This window comes from Pongo pygmaeus, chromosome 6, assembly GCF_028885625.2.
Source record: "Pongo pygmaeus isolate AG05252 chromosome 6, NHGRI_mPonPyg2-v2.0_pri, whole genome shotgun sequence".
Classification (NCBI taxonomy): domain Eukaryota; kingdom Metazoa; phylum Chordata; class Mammalia; order Primates; family Hominidae; genus Pongo; species Pongo pygmaeus.
The window spans coordinates 30790454-30816946 of record NC_072379.2 but is presented as its reverse complement, the minus strand read 5'-3'; the positions used below and the strand labels follow the sequence as shown (position 1 = coordinate 30816946).

General features: G+C 45.5%; 1 protein-coding gene across 2 annotated transcripts in view; it reads left to right on the top strand.

Moving 5' to 3' along the window:
- The first annotated feature begins 322 nt into the window (after nucleotides 1-322).
- The window catches only part of LOC129040461 (phosphoserine phosphatase-like), a 50941-nt gene continuing 24770 nt past the window's right edge, over nucleotides 323-26493 (top strand). The window contains exons 1-7 of one of the 2 annotated variants that reach the window (XM_063667304.1): nucleotides 323-684; nucleotides 5642-5772; nucleotides 10437-10515; nucleotides 15705-15839; nucleotides 16797-16952; nucleotides 24268-24308; nucleotides 25068-25200. In XM_063667304.1, the coding sequence (XP_063523374.1) occupies nucleotides 632-684; nucleotides 5642-5772; nucleotides 10437-10515; nucleotides 15705-15839; nucleotides 16797-16952; nucleotides 24268-24289 (576 nt within the window). In that variant the 5' untranslated portion in view covers nucleotides 323-631 and the 3' untranslated portion in view covers nucleotides 24290-24308; nucleotides 25068-25200. Of the gene's footprint in view, nucleotides 685-5641; nucleotides 5773-10436; nucleotides 10516-15704; nucleotides 15840-16796; nucleotides 16953-24267; nucleotides 24309-25067; nucleotides 25201-26493 lie in introns of those variants that run through there. The other variant, XR_008503642.1, reaches the window with a different exon arrangement.

The window sequence follows — 26493 nt, the reverse complement described above, 5'->3', positions numbered from 1 at the left end:
GACTACAGAGATGGGGTTGCGCCATGTTGCTAGGCTGCTCTTGGCCTGAAGGGTCCTCCCGCCTCGGTCGTGCCCGGACATATTTTTCTATTTTTCACCGACATAAACACTGCGCTGGGTCTGAGTTTGTCAACTACCCTTCTCTAGCCAGCAACACACAGAACCTGGCGGAGAAGTCACGGTTACCAGGCTCCACTCTGAGGAGAAATCCGCCCAGCTCCAGTCACTGTACCGCCCTGGCGACGTCACCGAACGCCCTCGCCTGTGACGTCACCGAAGGCCCACCCCTCTGACGTCGCCGAAGGCGCGCCCTTGTGACGTCAGAGGCCCGCCCCTCACGCGGAACCAATCGGAACTCGCGGCGGAGCTGCGGGGGGCTTCCAGGAATGCGCATGCGCGGACGGCTGGCTACAGGCTGCAGGGTGGGATTTAACTGGCCGCTGAGCTGGTCTTTTTGTGTCCGCAGGCTTTGGCCCGGCTGCCGCCTCCCATAAGCTACCAGGAGGAGCTTTACACTTCCCGGCCTGCGGAGCCGGGCGCAGCAAGGGCCAGACGCGGCGCGAGCAGGCTCTGCGCGCCAACCGGCTTTCTCCTGGCAGGCACGATCGCACGGTCGCGGAGAAGCTCCTTAATGGCCAGCGGCAGCTGCAGCCCCTGCCTCGCACTGGCCTCACCTGATCCTGGGTACTTGCGCCCCACAACACCTTCCCCAGCCAGGGCCCGAGGACCCCCAGGAGCGTCCCCCGCCACCTGGCGCGGCTCATCCTGGGCAGGGTAGGCCCCCTATGAGGCTGCCCCGCATTAGGAAGCTGCACCCCCTAGCTCGACTTCTGACGGCCAGTTGTAATCGCATTAAGCCTTTGAAACTTTGTAGCGGTGTAAAAGGGGCTAGGAAACGAAGAAGACATCTTTTTAAAAATATAAGCGATCAGCCGGGCGCGTTGGCCCACGCCTGTAATCCCAGCACTTTGGGAGGCCGAGGCGGGTGGATCACAGATCGGGAGTTCAAGACCAGCCTGGCCAGCATGGTGAAACCTAGTCTCTACTAAAAATACAAAAATTAGCCGGGCGTGGTGGCAGGCGCCTGTAATCCCAGTTACTTGGGAGGCTGAGGCAGAGAATTGTTTTAATGCGGGAGGCAGAGGTTGCAGTGAGCCGAGATGGCGCCACTGCACTCCAGCCTGGGCGACAGACAGTTTGTCTAAACAAGTGTGTGTGTGTGTGTGTGTGTGTGTGTGTGACAGAGGGTTTGTCTAAACAAGTGTGTGTGTGTGTGTGTGTGTGTGTGTGTGTGTGTGTGGTGTGTTCGAGCCCGGGAGGTTGAGATTACTGTGAGCCGAGATTATATAAGCGATCAAGAACGGGAGGTTGAGGTTACGGTCAGCCAAGATTGCAGCATTGCACTCCAGCCTGTGTGACAGAGGGAGACTCTGTCTCTAAAAAATTATGTGCAAGTGAGAGCTTCTCTTCCAGCGCTCATGCTCAGACTGAAGAATGTAACTGGGCCAGGCCCAGTGGCTCACGCCCGTAATCCCACACTTTGGGAGGCCGAGGCGGTGGATCGCTTGAGCTCAGGTGTTCCAGACTAGCTTAGGCAACATAGTGAAACCCTGTCTCTACAAAAATACAAAAAATTAGCTGGGCATGGTGGCACGCGCTTGTAGTCCCCGCTACTTGCGGGGCTGAGGTGGGAGGATCGCTTGAGCCCAGGAGGTCGAAGCTGTACCTCCTGGGCTCAGGCAATCCATTTCAGCCTCCCAAAGTGCTGGGATTACACTATATTTTAATGCCTTTTTTGAAAATGGAAACTTTTACAGGCAATTCACTTCCTTCAAACTAATGATAAGGAAATGATGCTGTTCTGTTTTGTTTTTTGTATTTGAGTGTGTGTGTGTGTGTGTTTCTTTTTTGAGACAGGGTCTTGCTCTGTTGCCCAGGCTGGAGTGAGGTGGTGAAATCATGGCTCACTGCAGCCTTGACCTCTGGGCTCAAGGAATCCTTCCTCGTCAGCCTCTCCAGTAGCTAGGACTACAGGTGCATGCTACCATGCTTGGCTAATTCTTTTTTTGAAATGGAGTCTCACTCTGTCTCCCAGGCTGGAGTGCAGTGGTGCAATCTCGGCTCACTGCAGGCTTGTCTCAAACTCCTGACTTCAGATGGTCCACCTGCCTCGGCATCCCAAAGTGCTGGGATTACAAGTGTGATCTCTTTGCCCAGCGATTTTGCTCATTTTAGATACTAGAACTTTTTAATTTAATTTTTTTTCCCCCTGAGACGGAGACTTGCTTTGTCTCCAGGCCGAGTGCAGTGGTGTGATCTCTGCCCACTGCAACCTCTGCCTCCTGGTTTCAAGCAATTCTCCTGCCTCAGCCTCCTGAGTAGCTGGGAGTACAGGTGTGTGCAACCACACCCAGCAGTTCAGGGCTGAGCCCAGGAGTTCAAGGCTGCAGTGAGCCATGATCATGCCACTGCACCCTAGCCTGAGCAACAGAGTGAGACCCTGACTCCACAAATAAGTAAATCAACATCATATGATCTGTACCAGGGAACAGGCAGGTGCTCTTATCCTCACTTTTCATCCTCAACTCTTGAGTCATACGTCAACTCTGATGACCTTTGCTTCCACTCCCCTTAAGCTGTCCTCAGGAACAGCTACCTCACATAGAAAAGTCAATCTCAGAGGGCTGAGTAATTTGCCCAATTACTGTAAAAGGCAGAGCTTCAGTTATCATCCAGGTGCATCTGATGCCACCCCTCTATGTGGCTTCCCTTTATATATTTATTTTAAGTTTTTTTGAGATGGAGTTTCACTCTTGTTGCCCAGGCTGGAGTGGAATGGCACGATCTCGGCTCACTGCAACCTCCACTTCCTGGGTTCAAGCCATTCTCCTGCCTCAGCCTCCCAAGTAGCTGGGACTACAGGCGCACACCACCACACTTGGCTAATTTTTGTATTTTTAGTAGAGACAAGGTTTTACCATGTTGGCCAGGCTGGTCTCGAACTCCTGACCTCAAGTGATCCACCTACCTCTGCCTCCCAAAGTGCTGGGATTACCCGCATGAGCCATCACACCTGGGCCCAGTATATATATTTTGAATGAATGAATGGACGCTCAAAAAATGTTAGCTATTAGCATCTTTGCACAAACAATAGGCCCACAACAAATATCTTTTTCCAAATAAAAACGAAATCCTCACCCCAGAGATTATTTATTTCACCACTCCAGAAAAATAGACAAAAGCTTTTAAAAGAGTGTTTTGTGGGCTGGGCACGGTGGCTCACGCCTGTAATCCCAGCACTTTGGGAGGCCGAGGTGGGTGGATCACCTGAGGTCAGGAGTTCGAGACCAGCCTGACCAACATGGAGAAACCCCCATCTCTACTAAAAATGCAAAATTAGGCATAGTGGCGCATGCCTGTAATCCCAGCTACTCAGGGGGCTGAGGCAGGAGAATCGCTTGAACTCAGTAGGTGGAGTTTGCAGTGAGTCAAGATCGCGCCATTGCACTCCAGCCTGGGCAACAAGAGCGAAACTCTGTCTCAAAAAAAAAAAAAAAAAAAAGTGTTTTGTGGTGGAGCTCAGTGGCCCATGCCTGTAATCCCAATGCTTTGGAAGGTCATTGTGGGAGGATCAATGGAGGTTAGGAGTTACAAACCAGCCTGGGCAACATAGCAAGACCCCATCTCTACAAAAAATAAAAATACAAAATTAGCCAGGTGTGGTGGCACACAGTATAGTCTTAGCTATTCAGGAGGTTGAGGCAGAAGGATTGCTTTAGCCCAGGAGTTCAAGTCTACAGTGAGCTATGATCATGCCACTGCACTCTAGCCTGGGTGACAAAGAAAGACCCTGTCTAAAAAAAACAATGAATGAAATCGTGCTTTGCCCTCTGTTCTCTGAAATCCTTCTGCTTTCCTGAGGATGTCAGCATCTACGTGGATGAGCATGCAATTTGCCTGACTCACCATCCCATGTCTTCCTCAGCTCTGATGACCTTTGCTTCCACTTCCCTTAAGCCGCCACAGGTACGGCTCTGGTGATCCTTTTGGGGGGCTAGATTTCTGAAACCTTAAACTCCGACGTTCTTTTTACTTGCCCTCTGTGGCAGATTCTATTTTCCAAGGTGGCTGCAACAGGTTCTCCCAGGCTGGAGTGCAATGGTGTGATCTTGCCTCACTGCAACCTCCATCTCCTGGGTTCAAGTGATTCTCCTGCCTCAGTCTCTCTTGTAGCTGAGATTACAGGTATGCGCCACCAAGCCCAGCTAATTTTGGATTTTTAGTAGAGACGGGATTTCACCGTGTTGGTCAGGCTGGTTTCAAACTTTTGACATCAGGTGATCCGCCCACCTCGGCCTCCCAAAGTGCTGGGATTACAGGCATGAGATACTGCACCTGGCCTTGCTGGGTCTTATGGTAAGTATGTTTATAAGAAATTGCAGGCTCAGTGTGGTGGCTCACAGCTGTCATCTCAGCACTTTGGGAGGCCAATGTGGGAGGATCCCTTGAGGCCATGAGTTCAATGTCAGCCTGGGCAACATAGCAAGACCCCTCTTCTACAAAAAATAAAAAATTAGCTGGGCATGGTGGTGTGCATCTGTAGTCCCTGATACTCAGGATGCTGAGGCAGGAGGATTGCTTAAGCCCAGGAGTTCTAGACTGCAGTGAGCTATGATTGCACTACTGCACTCCAGCCTGTGCGACAGAGTGAGACCCTGTCTCAGACACACAGACACACACACACAGAGCTGTTGTCTTTGCTCACTTGTAATCGTGCAGCAGATCCTTTCTCTGATTCATCTTGGAATGCTGTTGTCTCCCCTCATTTTGTTTATTTTTATGTATTTATTTATTTTTGAGATGGAGTCTCATTCTATCACCTAGGCTGGAGTGCAGAGGCATGATCTGGGCTCACTGCAAACTCCATCTCTGGGGTTCAAGCAATTCTCCTGCCTCAGCCTCTCGAGTAGTTGGGACCACAGGCATGTGCCACCACACCTGGCAATTTTTTTTTTTTTTTTTAAGACAGAGTCTCTGTCTGTTGCCCAGGCTGGAGTGCAATGGTGTGATCTTGGCTCACTGCAACTTCTGCCTGCTGGGTTCAAGCGATTCTGCTACCTGAGCTTCCAAAATTGCTTGGATTACAGGCACAGGCCACTACCACCTGGCTAATTTTTGTAATTTTAGTAGAGATAGGGTCTCACCATGTTGGCCAGGCTGGTCTTGAACTCCTGACCTCCAGTGATCCACCCGCCTTGGCCTCCCAAAGTGCTGGGATTAGAGGTATCAACCACCGCACCTGCCCAAGTCTGCTTCTTTGTCTATGCATTTAGTTCTCTCAAGAGATTCTCTTTCCCTGTCCCTCTCTCTTGACTTTGTACCCTGCTAATCAGGTATACATGATTTCCTGTCAGACCTGAACCTTGCAGAATTGAAGCCCACAGAAAAGAGTATGTTGACTCTGCAGTGCTTGAAGGGAGTAGGAGTAAAGCATTTGCCAGAGGAAGCAGTCTTAGGAAATTTTGCCTCTAACCCATTTTTGTGCCAGTCTCAGCAGGAGAGAGAGTGAAGCCAGACAGTCTCCCTCTTTCCTGTTTTATGTCTGGACTTCGATATTCATTTCCTCATTCTCTCTTTCTAGGCTCTTGCTCTTGCAGAATCCACTGGTCTTTCTTGAAGAAATGTGTAGCCAGAACTTTGGGCTCCATTTTTATCTAGGGATGGAACAGAAGAGAAGAGTGTGGTCTCCTAGAAATCTAGCACTGGAGAAATGTGAGTCTGATTTCTCTTTTTTTGGTTTTGTTTTGTTTTTTTGCTGTCATTGTAATTTTTGTATGTATTGGACTGTTACACGTTTGTCTATCTACTAGCAGTTTACTCTTTTTTTTGAGATAGAGCCTTGCTCTGTCACCCAGGGTGGAGTGCAGTGGTGCGATCTTGGCTTACTGCAACCTCCACCTCCTGGGTTCAAGTGATTCTCCTGTCTCAGCCTCCTGAGTAGCTGCGATTACAGGTGCAGGCCACCACACCTGGCTAATTTTTGTATGTTTAGTAGAGACAGGGTTTTGCCATGCTGGCCAGACTGGACTTGAACTCCCAACCTCAGGTGATCCACAGGCCTTGGCCTTCCAAAGTGGTGGGATTACAGGCGTGAGCCACCGTACCCGGCCAGCAGTTTACTCCTCCTCATGAATTTTAAAAATTGATGTCAATTATGTGGCATGCAGAAGATCCCAGCTTCCCAGAATAGCTGGTTATATTACATATCATTTCAACTTTTATTTTAGCTTCGAGGAGTACATTTGCACGTTTGTTACATGGGTATATCACATGATGCTGAGGTTTGGGGTACGACTGATCCCATCACCCAGGGTTTGAGCACAGTACCCAGTAGGTAGTTTCTCAGTCCTTGCCGTCCTTCCTCTGCCTTCTTGTAGTCCTCAGTATCTGTTTTTTTTTGTTTTGTTTTGTTTTGTTTTTTCGCGTGGGGTCTTGCTCTGTCACCCAGGCTAGAGCACAATGGTGTGATCTCGGCTCACTGCAACCTCCGCCTCCCAGGTTCAAGTGATTCTCCTGCCTCAGCCTCCTGAGTAGCTGGGATTACAGGCGCCCGCCACCATGCCCCGCTAATTTTTGTAATTTTAGTAGAGACAGGGTTTCGCCATGTTGTCCAGACTGGTCTTGAACTCCTGATCTCAGGTGATTCGCCCACCTCGGCCTCCCAAAGTGCTGGGATTACAGGTGTGAGCCACCGCACCTGCCCATCAGTGTGTGTTTTTCTCGTCTTTGTATCCATGTGTATGTACCCAGCGTTTAGCTCCCACTTATAAATGAGAACATGTGGTATTTAGTTTTCTGTTCCTGTGCTAATTCACTTAGGATAACGGCCTCCAGTTACATTTGTGTTGCAGCAAAGGATGTGATTTCATTCTTTTTCATGACTCTGCTGGCTTTTTTATTTTTAATCATAAAATATAGCATAAGGCCAGGCGTGGTGGCTCACACCTGTAATGCCAGCATTTTGGGAGGCTGAGGTGGGCAGATCACCTGAGGTCAGGAGTTCGAGACCAGCCTAGCCAACATGGCAAAACCCCGTCTCTACTAAAAGTACAAAAATTAGCCAGATGTGGTGGTGCACGCTTCTGATCCCAGCTATTCGGGAGGCTGAGGCATGAGAATTGCTTGAACCCGGGAGGCAGAGATTGCAGTGAGCCGAGATCGTACCACTGCACTCCAGCCTGGGTGACAGAGCAAGACTCCATCTCAAAATAAAAGATAAAATAAAATATAGTATAATTGCATGGGCTGGGGACCCCAGCCCTTGTTACAGGGAGCGTCTTTGACTCTCCTCTGATTCAGAACCTTTTCAGAATCTACTGTGTACTCTTTCAATGTCTGGGAGCCTAAACAAATTTATCCCTACTACCAAAGCAAGTAAGCTTGGTTCTTGCAACTATGCATGACCTTCACAACCTCTGTACCAGCTTTTATTTTTTCTTACACAGGTGAAGGTAAGGGGTCAGTCCTAACAAAAGGTGAAGGAAGCAAGGTGATCTTAGAAGCCTCTTGAAAGATACAGAGATTAAAAAGTTGGGAAAGCATTTGTTTGGGCAAGGAACTTTTTTCCTCTTATCCAAAATCAGGCCTTCGAAGGCTGGCCCTGCAGGAAAACTTGCTTTTGTACTTTGGAACTAGGGGCAAGAAGGCCTTGTCAGTGGTGGCTTTTTTTTTTTTTTTTTAATCAGTTGGTCCTTTGTTTGCCCCAGATGAACTAGCTGGGGCCAGCCAGGCAGAAGTTCTGTTCTGAGCTGCAGAAGGCAGTGGTCTGGATGGGGCCTGGGAGCCGCTGTGTCTGAGAATCTGAGAATAGACCTTCCCATCGGGATGTCTTTTACCCCTGGCCCTGTCCTCTCCCTCCCTGTTAGAGCCAAATATGAAGAATCCAGTCTATTCTCTGGCAATGATTTTTCTGTGTGTGGAATTCTGATGTACACAATTTACTTTGGAGCAACTGAACTTAGCAGATTTTTTTCCCCTATAGCCAAGAGAATTTTAAATAATGTATTGTGTTAAATGTATTAAATAATTAAATGTATTAAATAATGCATGTATTGTGAGTCACTCCTGGTGGAGACAATGAAAAGAGGAGGAATTGGCCAGTTGTGGTGGCTCACACCTGTCATCCCAGCACTTTGGCAGGTAGATCACTTGAGGTCAGGAGTTTGAGACCAGCCTGGCCAACATAGTGAAACCCCATCTCTACTAAAAATACAAAAGAATTAGCTAGGCACAGTGGCAGGCGCCTGTAATCCCAGCTACTCGGGAGGCAGGAGAATTGCTTGAACTTAGGAGGCAGAGGTTGCAGTCAGCGGAGATCACATAACTGCACTCCAGCCTGGGCGAGAGTGGAACCCTGTCTCAAAAAAAATTAAAAATAAAAAAGGAGGAAATCAGAACTGTACAAGGAGGTACAGCATTTTACAGAGCAGGATGGGAAGAGCTAAAAGGAGCTGTGGCTGAGTTTGCTGTGCTGCTCAATCAAGCAGGGAGGAAGTTCATACTCTTGTAACCCAACGGGTGAAGGCCATCTCCCCTGGCCTGACCATTTCATGCGCAGAGTTAAGGTCCTAAAATCCAGCTCGCTGTCCTAGGGAGGGTGTGGAAAAAGAATCAGCTTTCCAAGTAAATTCAATGTAAAGTGTGTCTCTAATATTCTATTTTGGCCAGCATGGTGGTGGCTCACGCTTATAATCCCAGCATTTTGGGAGGCTGAGATGGGAGGATCATTTGAGGCCAGGAATTCAAGACCAGCCTGGGTAATATAGTGAGACCTCATCTCTACAAAAATAATAATAATAACTTGGCTGGGTGTGGTAGTGCATGCCTGTAGTCTCAGCTACTCAGGAGGCTGAGGCAGGAGGATCCCTTCAGCCAGGAGGTTGAAACAGGGAGCTATGATTGCACCATTGGCACTCCAGTGTGGATGACAGAATGAGACCTTTTCTCTAAAAAAAAAAGCCAAAAATACTCTGTTTTTTTCAGGAGGCAGGTGTCAACAATTCTGAGCTGTAAATCAGGCCTAGTGTTCAGCTGGGGATGTGTAAATCAGTTCTCACTTTTAGTGGAGGAAATGTACATTTCCTTTCAAACTCAAGGCTGATGGTCTTGCTTTTTTTTTGAGACAGGGTCTCAATCTGTCACCTAGGCTGGAGTGCTGTGGCCTGATCTTGGCTCACTGCACCCTTGAACTCCTGGGCTCAAGCCATCCTACCACCTCAGGCTCTTGAGCATCTGTGACCACAGGTGTGCACCACCATGCCCCACCAATTTTTTTTTTTTTTTTTTTAAGAGAAGGAATCTCACTATGTTCCCCAGGCCGGTCTCAAACTCCTGGGCTCAAGCAATCCTGCTGTCTCACCCTCCCAAAGTGCTGGGATTATTACAAGTGTGAGCCACTGCACCTTGCCAATCTCATTGAAGCTATTGCTAGTGTCAGCAGTTGGAAAGAGGTTCAAGTACCCAGTTTGTCTTTTTTTTTTTTTTTTTTTGAGATGGATCCTTGCTCTTGTCGCCCAGGCTGGAGTGCACTGGTGCGATCTCGGCTCACTGCAACCTCCGCTTCCCGGGTTCAAGTGATTCTCCTGCCTCAGCCTCCTGAGTAGCTGGGATTACAGGCACCCGGCTAATTTTTGTACGTTTAATAGAGCTGGGGTTTCATCATGTTGGCCACGCTGGTCTCGAACTCACCTCAGGTGATCCACCCATCTCAACCTCCCAAAGTGCTAGGATTACAGGTGTGAACCACTGCACCCTGCCAAAGTACCTGGATGGCCAGTAATTATTTGTCTGATCATCTCAACAACACTGGAAGCCTCTTGAAGATGGTGCCCATGCATTCCTCTCTCAGGTCTTGTGTCAGGGTCCCTGGGGACTGGCTTTGAGGTTCTGGTGCCCATCAGTCATTCTCAGGAGCATTGCCCATTCTTAGTTATGTTGCGTTGCCTCATGCACCTTCTTTTTTTTTTTTTTGAGACGTAGTTTCCCTCTTGTTGCCCAGGCTGGAGTGCAATGGCATGATCTTGGCTCACCACAAACTCCAATTCCTGGGTTCAAGCGATTCTCCTGCTTCAGCCTCCTGAGTAACTGGGATTACAGGCATGTGCTACCAAGCCCAGCTAATTTTGTATTTTTAGTAGAGACGGGGTTTCTGCATGTTGGTCAGGCTGGTCTCGAACTCTCGACCTCAGGTGATCCGCCCGCCTTGGCCTCCCAAAGTGCTGGGATTATAGGCGTGAGCCACCACGCTGGGCCTTCTCATACACCTTCTTAAAAAGTGTTTTAGTTTGTCCCACTTACCTCATTTTAGCTCCTCTTACACCATTTGTCTGGTTTGTGGCTTCCTCTTCACTCACATATGGTTCATTCTCCATACTTAGTGGAATTATGCTACAGTAAGCACTGCTTCTCTGCTAATAGACCTGCTGACTTCAAGACCTTTACAGCAAGCCTGCCTGGGTATGTAATATCTATTAGCTTGATTCCTGCTGGACCAAAGCCAAATGAGTGGTTTCTTTTTAGTTTTTCTTTTTATTTTTTATCTGTTTTTTGAAGAGACAGGGTTTCACCATGTTGGCCAGGCTGGTCTTGAACTCCTAGCCTTAAGCAATCCACCTGTCTTGGCCTCCCAAAAAGCTGGGATTACAGGCATGAGCCACCATGCCGGCCCTTGTTGAGTTCTCTTTTTTTTTTTGAGACAGAGTCTCGCTCTTTCACCCAGGCTGGATTGCAGTGCAGTGGTGTTATCTCGGCTCACTGCAACCTCCACCTCCCAAGTTCAAGCGATTCTCCCGCCTCAGCCTCCCAAGTAGCTGGGATTATGGGTGCCTGCCACCACGCCCGGCTAATTTTTGTATTTTTAGTAGACATGGGGTTTCACCATGTTGGCCAGGCTGGTCTTGAACTCCTGACCTCAAGTGATCCTCCTGCCTCAGCCTCCCAAACTGCTGGGATTACAAGCGTGAGCCACTGCACCAAGTCCCTTGTTGAGTTCTTAATAACTGCTTAGGTTCAACTCTATTTAATTCATAAAATATTTAACTCATGAAACATTTAACTAACACCTATTCGGTACTGGGTGCAGAGATAGAAGATAATTCTTTTAGTCAAGGGCTCTGCCCTGGAGGAGCTCACATTCTAGAAGAACCGGAATGATTGACTGATTTTCTGGGTTGATGGGGAGGAAATAATGTGGTATAGGGGAGGTCACTTGATCTGCACCATGAAGAAATAGGACTTTCCTCATGACATGGGGCATATGGTGATTCCAGGAAGAGGAGCAGTATTTGAAAGGGTGTAGATGAATAAAAACCTGACATAGGCCAGGCGCAGTGGCTCATGCGTATAATCGCAGCACTTTGGGAGGCCGAGGTGGGTGGATCGCCTGAGGTCAGGAGTTTGAGACCAGCCTGACCAACATGGTGAAACCCCATCTCTACTAAAAATACAAAAATTAGCTGGGCGTGGTGGTGGGGGCCTGTAATCCCAGGTACTCAGGAGGCTGAGGCAGGAGAATCGCTTGAACCCAAGAGGCGGAGGCTGCAGTGAGCCGAGATCACACCACTGTACTCCAGCCTGGGTAACAGAGCAAGACTCTGTCTCAAAAAAAAAAAACACAAAAAAACCCCCACATATGACATGCCTAAGAATCACGTCCGACTGGGCACAGTGGCTCACTCCAGTAATCCCAGCAATTTGGGAGGCCGAGGCGGGTGGATCACCTGAGGTCAGAAGTTGCAGACCAGCCTGGCTAACACAGTAAAACCCCGTCTCTACTAAAAATACAAAAATTAGCAGGACGTGATGGCACACACCTGTAGTCCCCAGCTACTCAGGATGCTGAGGGAGGAGAATTGCTTAAACCAAGGACAAGGGAGGTTGCAGTGAGCCAAGATGGCGCCACTGCTCTACACTCCAGCCTAGGTGACAAAGCAAGACTCCATCTCAAAAAAAAAAAAAAAAAAGAAATAAGTTCTTCGTATTCCTTGAGCCATGAATTGTGTGTGTGGCCAGACACAGTTGCTCACGCCTGTAGTCCCAGCACTTTGGGAGGCCGAGGAGCATGGACCATTTTAGCTCAAAAGTTCAAGACCAGCCTGGGCAGTATGGCAAAACACCATCTCTACTAAAAATACAAAAATTAGCCTGGCATCGTGGTGCATGGCTGTAGTCCCAACTGCTCAGGATGCTGAAGTGGGAGGATCGCTTGAGCCAGGGAGGCAGAGGTTGCAGTGAGCTGAGATTGTGCCACTGCACTCCAGCCTTGATGACAGAGTGAGGCCCTAACTCAAAAAAAAAAAAATGTGTGTGTGTGAGTAATGTGTGTGTGTAAAAATGTGTGTGTGTGTTTGTGTATTTGTGGGGAATGAGGTTGGTAAAATACATAGGCATAGGAGCCAGATCATGAAGGGCATGAATTGTGTAATAAAGGCATTATGTTAATTGGCTGGGTGTGGTGGCTCTGGTGGGATACAGTGGCTCACACCTGTAATCCCAGCACTTTGGGAGGTCCAGGAGGGTGGATCAATTGAGGTTAGGAGTTGGAGATCAGCCTGGTGAACATGGTGAAACCCCATCTCTACTAAAAATACAAAAATTAACTGGGCGTGGTGGTGGGCACCTGTAATCCCAGCTACTCGGGAGGCTGAAGCAGGAGAATTGCTTCAACCTGGGAGGCAGAGGTTGCAGTGAGTCAAGATTGTGCCGCTGTACTCCAGCCTGGGTGACAGAGCGAGACTCCTTAAAAAAAAAAAAATTATTAATAGACACTGAAATTTGCATTTCATTTTTATTTATTATTATTATTACTTTTGAGACAGGGTCTCACTCTGTCACCCAGGCTGCAGTGCAGTGTCATGGTCGTAGCTCACTGCAGCCTCAAACTCCTGTGCTCAAGCAATCCTTCTACCTCAGTCTCCTGAGTAGCTAGATTTATGGGCGCATGCCACCACACCTGGCTAATTTTAAAAATACTTTTGTAGAGATGGTGTCTTGCTATATTGCCCAGATTGATGTTTTGAACTCCTGGCTTCAAGTAAACCTCCAACCTCAGCCTCCCAAAGTGCTAGGATTAAAGGTGTGAGCCACTGCACCACTGCACTCAGCCTGAAATTTGAATTTCATTAATTTTTACATGTCAAAAATACTGTTCTTCTATTGATTTTTTTTTCAGCTGTTTAAAATGTAAAAATCAGCCAGGCATGGTGGCTCACACCTGTAGTCCCAGCTACTCTAGAGGCCAAGATGGAAGGATCACTTGAGCCCAGGAGTTTGAGGCTGCAGTGAGCTATGATGGCACCACTGCACTCCAGCTATGACAGTGACAGAGTGGAACTTGTCTCTCACACACACACACACACAAAATTCATTTTGAATCCCTGTCCTCTGCAGCTTGTGCAGCAGTGTGCCTCCCAGAGTTTCTTCCTGTAACTTCACCATTTTCGTTCTCCTTCCCAAGCTCAAGTCAAGACGCAAAGGTGGTGGTCCTGTAGGCTCTGTCCTTAGTGCTCTTTTCTTCTCCCTCTCTCTATTCTCCATGGACTTTATTTTTGTTACTTTTTATTTTCTTGAGACAGGGTCTGGCTCTGTCACCCATGCTGGAGTGCAGTGGCATGATCTTGGCTCACTGCGGTCTCTGCCTCCCAGGTTCAAGCAACTCTTCCTGTCTCAGCCTCTCAAGTAGCTGGGACTGCAGGTGTACACCACCCTGCCTGGCTAATGTTTGTATTTTTAGTAGAGTTGGGGTTTTGCCATGTTGGCCAGGCTAGTCTTGAACTCCTGGCCTCCATTGATCCTCCCGCCTCAGCCTCCCAGGGTGCTGGGATTACACGTGTGAGTCACTGAGCCTGGCCTCTCCCTGGACTTTAATCAGACCATGTCTTCAACTAGCACCTCTACATTGGCAACGTTGTGTATGTTAAGCCGTTATAGTTAGCTCTGACCTTTCTTCTAAGGCTTAAAGCCTTTCCCGGTATCTGCAAGTTAAAGTCTAAACTCCTTAGCCTGGCCCTAGGACCCACTTAGTCTGAACTCCTGATGCACTGCTAGGCCCCTGGGCCAAGCCACAGGGTAGCTTCCAGCAGGTCATCTGCTTCCTCCTCCTTGCCTTTGCTCATGCTCCTCCCTCTGCCATCACAAGCCTCTCTCCTTGTCTCTACCTCCCTTCCTCTCCTCCCAGCACATGCCAAATCGATGCCCTGCCCTTTGACAACCCACTCAGAGGGCCACTTACCTGTCAGATTCAACTCAAATACCTGTGCCTCGTTGAAGGCTTCTTTCTTTTTTTTCTTTTAGTTAGAATCAGGGTCTTGCTCTGTCACCCAGGCTGGAGTACAGGGGCAAGATCTCAGCTCACTGCAGTCTCCACGTCCCGGGTTCAAGTGATTCTTCTGCCTCCACCTCCTGAGTAGCTGGGATTACAGGCGTGTACCACCATGTCCAGCTAATTTTTTTGTATTGTATTTTTAGTAGAGACTTGGTATCTCTGTGTTGCCCAGGCTGGTCTTGAACTCCTGGCCTCAAGCAATTCTCCTGCTTTAGCCTCCCAAAGTGCTAGGATTACAGGCATGAGCCACTGTGCCCAGGCTGAAGCCCTGTTTCATAGATAAGGCTAAACATTTTTCCTGTGTGCCCGTAAAGCCTTATGCACTTCTCCACTTTATTGCTTGTTTTCCTGCTACAATTAGGTAAAAAATATTGAATATTGGTTCAACATCAAATATATATATATATATATTTTTTTTTTTGAGATGGAGTCTTGCTCTATCACCCAGGCTGGAGTGAAGTGGCACGATCTCAGCTCACTGTAGCCTCTGCCTCCTGTGTTCCAGCGATTCTCCTGCCTCAGCCTTCTGGGTAGCTGGGATTACAGACACACACCACCACGCCTGGCTAATTTTTGTTTGTTTGTTTGTTTTAGTAGAGACGGGGTTTCACCATGTTGGCCAGGCTGGTCTCGAACTCCTGACATCAGGTGATCCATCCACCTCAGCCTCCCAAAGTGCTGGGATTACAGGCATGAGCCATCACGCCCAACCAACATTTCATTTTCACCTGCCTTTCGTGGAAGAACATTTAGCCTTTGGTCTCTTTCTTGATTTGTGACAGCTTACAGCTTTCAAGAAAACTCCCTATGGCTAGGCTGTGTGACATTTTTTTTTTTTTTGAGATGGATTCTTACTCTGTTGTCCAGGCTGGGGTGCAGTGGTGCGATCTCAGCTCACTGATACCTCTGCCTCCCAGGTTCCAGCAATTCTCCTGCCTCAGCCTCCCAAGTAGCTGGGATTATAGGCGTGCACCACCATGCTTGGCTAATTTTTGCATTTTTTTAGTAGAGATAGGGTTTTGCCATGTTGGCCAAGCTGGTCTCGAACTCTTGGCTTCAGGTGATCTGCCCACCTCAGCTTTCCAATGTTTTGGAATTATAGGCATGAGTCACTGCACCCGGCCTATTAATGTTATTTTCAAACAAACCTTCAAAAGTTTATTCCAAGGCCTTGCTCTCATAGCAGCAAAGCCTGTCTGTTGCACAGTGGGGCTCTTGGTAGCATCTTCCTGTTGGTGGATGTTGTGCAGACCTGGGGCAGTAAGGCATATTAACCTTGAGGACATCGGACCTGGCTGGCCTGACTGTTGGGTCTCCCTCCTAGGACACGGCGAGCCATGGGCGGGACAGTGTCTTTCAAAGCTGCTCTCATGGAGCGTTTAGCCCTCATCCAGCCCTCCAGGGAGCAGGTGCAGAGACTCATAGCAGAACACCTTCCACACCTGACCCCCGGCATAACGTAAGAGGAGCCCCTGCTCCGGGTCTATTTCAGCACCAGTGTTGAGGGGCACATCCTTCTGAGAGCATCTAGCTATTGCTTTAGAGCACCCTCTGGGTGGTTTATTTATTTTTATTTTTTAATTTTATTATTTTAAAAAATTTATTTATTTTATTTTATTTTTTGGAGTCTCACTCTGTCACCCAGGCTGGAGTGTAGTGGCATGATCTCGGCTCACTGCAAGCTCCACCTCCCGGGTTCAAGCAATTCTCCTGCCTCAGCCTCCAGAGTAGCTGGGATTTCAGGTGCCCATCACCACGCCAGGCTAATTTTTGTATTTTTAGTAGAGACAAGGTTTCGCCATGTTGGCTAGGCTGGTCTCGAACTCCTGACCTCAGGTGATCCACCTACCTCAGCCTCCCAAAATCCTGGGATTACAGACGTGAGCCACTGCGCCCGGCCTCAACATCACATATATTTAAAAGTTGGTACCAGCCAGGTATGGTGGCTCATGCCTGTAATCCCAATACTTTGGGAGGCCGAGGCAGGTGGATTACCTAAGGTCAGGAGTTCAAGACCAGCCTGGCCAACATGGTGAAAACCCATCTCTACTAAAAATTAAAAAAAAAAAATTAGCTGGGTGTGGTGGCACTTGCCTGTAATCCCAGCTACTCAGGAGGCTGAGGCACGAGAATGACTTGAACATGGGAGGTAGAGGTTGCAGTAAGCCAAGATTGTACCACTGCCCTCCAGCCTGGGCAGCAAAGTAAGACTCCATCAAAAGAAAAAAGAAATTGGTGTAGTGTGGGAAGTAAAAAAAAAAAAAGGAAAGGAAAAAGAAATGAATGAATCCATGAGTACACTCTTATGTGGCCTGCACTGACTTTGACACAAGTTACGTTGGCTCAGTAGACAAGGTGGGATCTTTTCATAATTTTATTTGATGTCTTTAAATACATTTATCTTTTTTTCTTGTAGAAGGAAAATTCTTCCAAGGATGGTCTCCCACTCAGAGCTGAGGAAGCTGTTCTACTCAGCAGATGCTGTGTGTTTTGATGTTGACAGCACGGTCGTCAGAGAAGGAATTGATGAGCTAGCCAAAGTGTGTGACGTTGAGGACGCGGTGTCAGAAATGTAGGGATAGCATTTATTCACTTTATGAAATGATAAAGAATTTCTAAAGAGTGACTGTTTTGGATGAAGTGCTAGACCCTGGCTATGGAACATGAGCACTAGGCTTTTTCTTTCATCCCTTAGAGCTGAATTTGATATATTCATTCAGTCACAGAAATATTTATGGCAAACAAATATGGATAAGACATGTTTTTAGCTTGATCAGGGGAATGACGACCGTCACTAACTAAAGAAGGTGGCCTGTGGGACAGGGTCCAAGTGTCCAGCGGCTTTGTGTCATGGTTGAAAGTGTGGCCTTAGTGGTTCCCTGGAAAGGTTCAGAGTCTCTTGGTGGATCCTGGGTCAGAGCCCCTCTCTCCCTCCCTCCCTCCTGCCCTGCAGCTGGGCACCTCCCTCTGCAGCCCCAGTCCCACAGTCATGCACCATGTCATTTTCCGGCTGGTGTGCAGTGGCTCGATCTCGGCTCACTGCAACCTCTGCCGCCCGGGTTCAAGTGATTCTTCTGCCTCAGCCTCCCAAGTAGCTGGGATTATAGGCACCCACTACCATGCCAGGCTAACTTGTATTTTTAGTAGAGACAGGTTTCACCATGTTGGGCAGGCTGGTCTCAAACTCCTGACTTCAGGTCATCCACCCGCCTCGGCCTCCCAAAGTACTGGGATTACAGGCATGGGCCACTGCACCCAGCCTTTTTTCCTGTCTTATCTGACTCACTAGATGGGATCTGTTAGGTAAATCAGAAACCAAAGAGGAGTAGCATTCAACACTCCCTATCATCCCATGAGCAAATCTATTATCAAGCCCAGTGCAGTTTACCTCCTGAATAGCTCCTTACTTGTAACACTTTTGCGTCTCCACCAGTGACTTCTAACTGCACTGCCCACATCCAGTGCTATGTTCTCTACACCCAGCTAAATAAAGTGTTCATTCCATAATGTAGGGCAGGTAGATCACTGTCATGCTTCTGTTCTTTAAAGGCTTCTTAATGCTCATAGGACAAAGAAAAATCACCCTTGTGAGCCCTGTAATCCCAGCGCTTTGGGAGGCGGAGGCTGGTGGGTCACTTGAGGTCAGGAGTTAAAGACCAGCCTGGCCAGCTTAGTGAAACCCTGTCTCTACTAAATATATAAACATTAGCCAGGCCTGGTGATGGGCACCTGTAATTCCAGCTACCCAGGAGGCTGAGGCAGGAGAATTGCTTTAATCCAGGAGATGGAGGTTGCAGTGAACCGAGATTGCACCACTGCACTCCAGCCTGGCCTACAGAGTGAGACTCATCTCAAAAAAAAAAAAAAAAATTTTTTTTTTTACCCTTTAGGTTCTTAAAAGATAATTTTACAGGGTATAATAATATTTTTTGGTGGCAATTTTTTTTTTTGCCCTTTTGAAAATATTCTTTTCTTTGTCTTCTGGCTTCCATCTGTATTAGTTAGGGTTCTCCAGAGAAACAGAATCAATAGGTTTTAGGTGTATTTTATTTTATTTTGTTTTGTTTTTAAATTTTTGTTTATTTTTCAGAGACAGGGTCTTGCTTTGTCACTCACACTGGAATATAGTAATGTGATCATAGCCCACTGCAGCCTCGAATACTTGGGCTTAAGCAGTACTCCTGTCGCAGCCTTCCAAGTGGCTGAGACTACAGGCATGCACCACTGCGCCTAGCTTATTTTGTATATATATATGCTTTTATATTTATATAATGTATCTTTTGTATTATATTTTATACATATTTTATATTATTTTAAAAATGTATTTTATATTTTATATTATTATAAAGATATATTTTATATAATATATATATTCTTATCTGTAGTTTCATTCTTTCCTTATCCGCAGTTTCAATTACCCACAGCTAACAACAGTCTGAAAATATTAAATGGAAAATTCAGCAATAAACAATTCATAAGTTTTGTGTACCATTCTAAGTAGCATGATGAAACCTTGCACCTGTCCTGCTCCATCCAACCCAGGACATGAATCATCTCTTTGTCTGATGTATCCATGCTCTAGGCACTATCCACCCATTAGTCACTTAGCCATCTAGGTTATCAGATCAACTGTAGCAATACTGCAGTGGTTATGTTCAAGCAACCTTTATTTTACTTAATAATGGCCCAAAGTGCAAGAGTAGTAGTGGCTTATTGTTACAGTTATTCTATTTTATTATTAGTTGTTGCTGTTAATCTCTTACTGTGCCTAATTTCTAAATTAAATTTTACCATAGGTATGTATGTATAGGAAAGAAATATAGTTTATATAGGGTTCAGTACCATCTTCTGCTGGGGGTGGAAAGAAATATAGTTTATATAGGGTTCAGTACCATCTTCTGCTGGGGGTCTTGGAACATATCCCCCCCAGATAAGGGGGTACTACTGAAATTATATTAAATATATACTAATTATATTCAATATTAGTCATATAATACATATATAGATTTATTTTAAGGAATTGACTCACAGTGGGGGAGGCTAGCAGGCTGGAGACCCAGGAAGGAATTGCAGTTCAGGTTTGGGTAATCTGCTGGAGAATTCCCTCTTGCGTGGGGGAGGTCAGCCCTTTGTGCTATTCAGACCTTCAGTTGTATGGGTGAAGCCCATCTACATTACGGAGTGCGATCTGCTGTACTCAAAGTCCACTGATTTAAATGTAAATCTCATCCAAAAACACCCCTCACAGAAATATCCAGAATAACCTTTAACCAAATATCTGGACACTGTGGCCCAACCAAATTAACAATCACAAATCTACCCTTTGTCAACTTGGCACCCATACACATCTCCTTAAACCATTATTAATCTCCAAATAAAGACAGTAACAAAGTCATACTTCTGCTTAACATGAAAGAACTATCTTGCATGTAGCCAAAAACACACTATTCCTTTCTCTAGAAGAGGGTGTAAATTACTTGGTTAGTGTTAACTTATCCTGCAACTTAAATTCTAAAGTTTAAGAAAAAGTTAATAATAGTTAAGTATTATGATCAGCTGTTAATCCGTTTTCTTTGATGAAAATATTTTTGTATCCATTTTGTATTGCTGGATAGCAAAATATCCCCAAATTTAATATTTTAAAGCAACAACCATCTAAAATTGGTTCACAATTCTGTGAATATCAGTCAGTGCTAGGTAACTGCTTGCTTGGTTCGTCTGCTGTTTTTTTTTTTTTTTTTTTGAGTCAGGGTCTCACTCTGTCATCCAAGCTGGAGTGCAGTGGCACGATTTTGGCTCACTGCAACCTCTGCCTCCCAGGCTCAAGCAATTCTCCTGTCTCAGCCTCCTGAGTAGCTGGGATTACAGGTGCACACCACTACCACTACGGCTAATTTTTTTATTTTTAGTAGAGACAGGGTTTCCTCATGTTGGCCAGGCTGCTCTCAGACTCCTGACCTCAAATGACCCACCTGCCTTGGCCTCCCAAAGTGCTGGGATTACAGGCATGAGCCACCACGCCCAGCCCCTCTTCTGGTCTTGATTGGAGTCATTCATGCAGCTGTAATTATCTAATGGTTCATCTGGGACTGAGATTGTCTCAAGCACATGTCTGGCAGTTGATGTCACTTGATTGGGCCTCTCTCTTAATGTAAGGAAGTGAACCAAAGCTTCTCACATTATGACAGCAGTGTTCCCAGAGAGCCAAATGACAGCTGCAAGTTCTCTTGAGGTGTCAACTTGGAAGACACACTATTACTTCTGCATTTTATTGGTTTAAGCAAGTCATAGGGCCAACTCAAATTAAAGGTATGGAAAAATAAACTTCACCTGTTGATAGGAGTGGCAGTGTCTCACTGTAAAAGGCATGTGTTTGACAAGGATGGGATTTTAGTAGCCATCTTTGCAAACAGTCTACCACAGTGTCTTTTTTCCTTCTGAGTGCTTAAAAATTGTTTTTAAATAATTGTTTGGTTTTCAGGAGTTTCAGTACATTGTATCTAGACCCAGATTTCCTTTTTATTTATCTGCTTTGGGGGAGTTTTAGGGATTCTTGGATCTGTGATTTGATGTTTTTCCTCAGTTTTGGAGATTTTTCAGCCATCGTCTCTTGTTCATATTTCTTCTGTTCCATTTCTCCTTTTCCGCTTATCTGAAACTGAAATTACATGTAGGGTAGATCATTTCATTTTATCCTTTATACCTCTTACCTTCTGTTTGATATTTTTTTATAAATCTTTTTGCTTCTATTTCATTCTAGATATTTCCTTTTGACCTATCTTCCAGTTCACTAATTCTCTCTTCAGCTATATTTTTTCTGTTCTTAAATTTATCCATTAAGATCTTTTTTTCAGATCTACTGTTACATTTTATACCGTATTTAATTTGGTATAAGATTCTTAATGCTGCGGGACTGTTCTTATTGTTTGTTTTTTACTGATTCTCATGTTACCTTTTCATGGACTAGACACTGTAATTTTAAAATTATTTGTAAAAATAATCTGAGACCTATGATACATTTTTGAAGAGAGTATTTACATTTGTTACTAACTTTGCCTAGGAATCTTCAATCACTTTAATTCAATTTCAGGGACTGATTTGCTTTTAAGCAGGGCTGTAGTCCCTACAGGGGTGGTCAACTTCAGTTCACTACCTAATATACCTGTTATGTTGCTAGATGTTGGGTAGGTCTTGTGAGCAGAGCAGACCTCTCTTTGGTCTGTATGGAGCACGGAGCTTGATTATAATTCACAGGTAAGTATATACGTCTATATATATTACAGGCCGGGCACAGTGGCTCATGCCTGTAATCCCAACACTATGGGAAGCCAGGGCAGGTGGATCACTTGAGGTCAGGAGTTTGAGACAAGCCTGCCCAACATGGTGAAACCCTGTCTATACTAAAAATAAAAAAATTAGCCAGACATGGTGGCAGGTGCCTGTAATCCCAGCTACTCGGGAGGCTGAGGTATGACAATCACTTGAACCTAGAAGGTGGAAGTTGCAGTGAGCTCAGATCGTGCCACTGTAATCCATCCTGGGTGACAGAGTGAGACTCCGTCTCAAAAAATATATATTTTGGCCAGGCGTGGTGGCTCACGACTGTAATCCCAGCACTTTGGGAGGCCGAGGTGGGTGGATCACAAGGTCAGGAGTTTGAGAGCAGCCTGACCAATATGGTGAAACCCTGTCTCTACTAAAAATAACAAAAATTAGCTGGGCATGGTGGCACACACCTGTAATCCCAGCTACCCAGGAGGCTAAGGCAGGAGAATTGCTTGAAGCCGGGAGGCAGAGGTTGCAGTGAGCCGAGATCGTGCCACTGCACTCCAGCCTGGGCAACAGAGCGAGGCTCCATCTCAAAAAAAAAAAAAGATAGATAGATAGATAGATAGATAGATAGATAGATTTATATAGATACTGATATTTATATAGATATGTAATTAATAAGTTTTGTGAAAGCAGTGAGTAGGCTACTATGGTTGTGAATATTTGGAGTAGGCAGGGGTTAAGAATGGGTCTACCATAATTAGTGGAGATAGGTTTTGTTTAAGCTAAAAACTAAGAGGACTTAGAACAGAAACTGCCAGGCAGAAGCAGTTACCAGTGTGAAGACTAGATGACAACCAAAAAAGTATCTGGGGGGAGGGAGGGGAAGTTGTACGGGGGGCAGCTGAGATTGATTTAGAAAGGTATTAATGAGCTTTCCCCCCATCCCCCATTTTTCTCCCATTTACCTTCAGAAAAATTAGCAATTTGGGTACCAGTGAATCTAGGCTCCAGGTCTAGCTCTGTAGTTTTGGACTAGTTACCTAATTCTTCATTTGAAACAAAACAGACGGAGGGAAGGAAAAGAGGGCAAACATGGAATTGGGATGGGAAGTAAGGAAGAGTGCACATGAAGAGAGAGACTATGTCAAGTTTATTCGTATTCCTTTTTTAATTATAGAAGAAAAGATGGGATAAGAATATTCCACCTTGCCAGGTGCGGTGGCTCATGCCTGTAATCCCAACACTCTGGGAGGCCGAGGCAGGCTGATCACTTGAGGTTGGGAGTTCGAGACCAGCCTGACCAACATGGAGAAACCCTGTCTCTACTAAAAATACAAAATTAGCTGGGCGTGGTGGCACATGCCTGTAATCCCAGCTACTCGGGAGGCTGAGGCAGCAGAATTGCTTGAACTCAGGAGGCGGAGGTTGTGGTGAGCCGAGGTGGCGCCGTTGCACTACAGCCTGGGCAGCAAGAGTGAAACTCCGTCTCAAAAAAAAAAAAAAAAGGAAAAAAATGAAAGAGTAAATGAATCAAAATGAAGAAAAGCCATTTTATCTGCCTCCTGGATGAAGAATTTCATTGATGAACCTGAAATGTTTTGGTTACCATGAGAAAGGGAAGTGAGAAGATACCTGAGATGTAAGCCCCTTCAGGACAGGAGCTGCTTTCTGTCTCCAGCCTGCCACAAGACAGGGAACTTAGTTGAATGAATGAACCAATAAGTGGTTCTCTGCTTTGAAGGAACTTGGACTGCCATTACCTTACAAATAGGTTTACCATTTATTTGCTTTACATAAGTTCCAGAAACAGATTAAGAAACTATTTCCTCTCATAATATTACTAGCCTAAACTTCTGATCTGATCTATGGATTGTAGAGCTTAAATTTCCCCAAAGCCCAACAGTCAGAGATTGTTACGCCAAGATAAATAGGAGCACATTTCTCAGAGCCTTGTATTTTTTGTCTTTGGCCACAGACCCTAGGACTTAGGCTGATATTTGAGAAGGAAAGATTGGAACTTAGTAGAATTATACTTCATGTATCTTAATTTTCCAACTCTTAGGTAAATTTGCTTTTTCTAGAGAGAGACTAATCTGGAATGTGAATGAATTCTCATCGGTAACGGCAAAGCTTTAAGTGGGTCATCTGACTTTGCTTTTGTGCTCTACATTCAATCTGGTTATAAAAGGGCCTTTCATGAGTTTTCTAGGCTTTCATCACTGCCAGCCTCTCCACAGGCACTGTGAAAGTATTAAACTTCCTACCCTCCCCCACGTGTGCCTCATGGACTCTTTCGTAGAGTACACACTGGACTGTGTTTAGCCCAGCAGGAACTCTTTGCAAACACTGAATACATGAACAATCATCCTGGAAAGATAAGAGATTTCAGTATTGATTAGTGTCATAGCCGCAGAAGTTATCACCTCCCAGTATCTGATAAATATGGTGACTTGCAGCCTAATTTTTGTGAAATTATTAGGCCAAAGTTGAAGAAGTGTTCATGGTAAAGTTATTTATATAGAAAATTTGCCTATAGATAATTTATGTCAATAGGAGGCTGATGAATGCTTCACATAACCTAGATACAATTAACTGTTTTTGTTTCTTTTTTTTAGGACACATGTTCAAAGAGCATAATTAACTTTAAAGGAAGCTAGTAAGTACTGAAATGGTTTTTTAAGTTTTTTCTACAGAAGTAGAGGAGGAAAGGAAACATGGAATTTTGAAGGGCTATTTAGCAAGCTGCTTATGGCATAATCTGGGGTGGGGGTGCATAGTAAAGGATTTGCATTTTGCTGAGATCTATACATCTCAGGGGAACTGTATATAAAGTTAGTCATATTTATTGATTTTTCAAGGACTATAGCCCATCAACTATAATAGGCTCCAAAAAATTCTGGTAAAATTAGCTTCTTGGGGCCTTCCAGTTTACCTTCTGTGTTGTTTCCACTATAAAATGTTCTAAACTTTTGGGGTTTTAGCCACTTAAATTTTTTATTTTCTCTAATCGTGTCTAGTATCTGCCTTCCTTTCCTGTCAATGCTAGACTCTGTATTTCAGCAATTCAACCATTCTCTTCCCAGTACTCAACCACATAGTTTCATTATATTCACCTAGCAAAACCTTAATGGTATGTTCTCCATACCATTAGTGTTTAGAACATTTTTTCAGAAAAGAATCCTGGAAAAATGGGTCTTATCTCACCTGGGCCCTCAGGGCTGCTGGGCTGCCTAGTGTCAGCACTTCCTGCCATTTTCTATAGCACCAGTATTAGTCTTAATACTTTAAAAAACCATATCCCACTATCTCTCCTTCTCTCTTAGCCTTTGATCTTGCTGCGTACTTCATAGGGAAATCTTTTAAGATGTCAGATTTCAACTACCTCACTTTTCTTTTTTTTGTTTTTTTTTTTGAGATGGAATCTCACTCTGTCACCCAGGCTGGAGTGCAGTGACACTATCTCAGCTCACTGCAAGCTCCGCCTCCTGGGTTCACGCCATTTTTCTGCCTCAGCCTCCCGAGGACCTGGGACTACAGATGCCCGCCACCACACTCAGCTAATTTTTTGTATTTTTAGTAGACAGGGGTTTCACTGTGTTAGCCAGGATGGTCTCGATCTCCTGACCTTGTGATCCGCCCACATCGGCCTCCCAAAGTGCTGGGATTACAGGCATGAGCCACCGCGCCCGGCCTCAGTTCCCTCACTTTTCTACTATTTTTCCCACTTCTGCCTTTCTTATGTACCTTCCACTCCTTCCTATTTGATTCCTTATCATCATTTACGCATGATTAGTTCTTGCTTAGTCTGTTAGATTAGTTCTAACAGACCCTTTCTTGAGTGCAAATCAGTGGCTATTTTCGCTAGCCGTATAAAAATTCTATACACAGTCACCTTGACAAAGTCACCCTGTTATTTCTAATAACTTACCTGTTGATTCTTGTAGGTTTTCTTTTCTTTTCCTTTTTTTCTTTTTGAGATGGCGTCTCACTCTGTTGCTGCACCTGGCCTAGATTCTTGTAGGTTTTCTGTGTAAACAATCAGATTTTCTGCAAGTATTCATATCCTTTCTAATTTTTATAATTCTAGTTTCTTTTTCTTTTAAAAAATTTTTTGTAGAGACAAGGTTTTGCTCTGTTGCCCAGGCTGGTCTCGAACTCCTGGGCTCAAGCCGTCCTCCCATCTCAGCCTCCCAAAGTGCTAAGATGACAGGCATGAGCCAGTGTGCCTGCCCAAATTTCTTTTTTTATTGCAAAGGCAAAGACTCTTCGTGCAATATTGAACAGAGGTGATAGTAGATTATTCCTGAGGAATATTCAAAGGAATGTTTTCTGTTTCTGTTGAAGATAATTGCATAGTGTTTTGTTTTTTTGTTTTGTTTTGTTTGTTTGTTTTGAGATGGAATCTCGCTCTGTCGCCCAGGCTGGAGTGCAGTGGCACGATCTCGGCTCACTGCAAGCTCCGTCTCCCGGGATCACGTCATTCTCCTGCCTCAGCGTCCCGAGTAGCTGGGACAACAGGCGCGCACCACCACGCCTGGCTAATTTTTTTGTGTTTTTTAGTAGAGACGGGGTTTCACCATGTTAGCCGGGATAGTCTTGATCTCCTGACCTCGTGATCCACCTGCCTTGGCCTCCCAAAGTGCTGGGATTACAGGCATGAGCCACCATGCCCGGCCAGTGTTGTTTTTTTAAAATAGTGACTGTTTTATCAGGTTAAGGAAGGTTTCTTCTATTTCCATGTTAGAGGATTTTTTAAAATCTTGAATTCATGTATTTTTATCTAGTACGTTTTCTACATCAATTGAAATGGTAGTATGACCTTGCTTTTTTAATATGGGTGA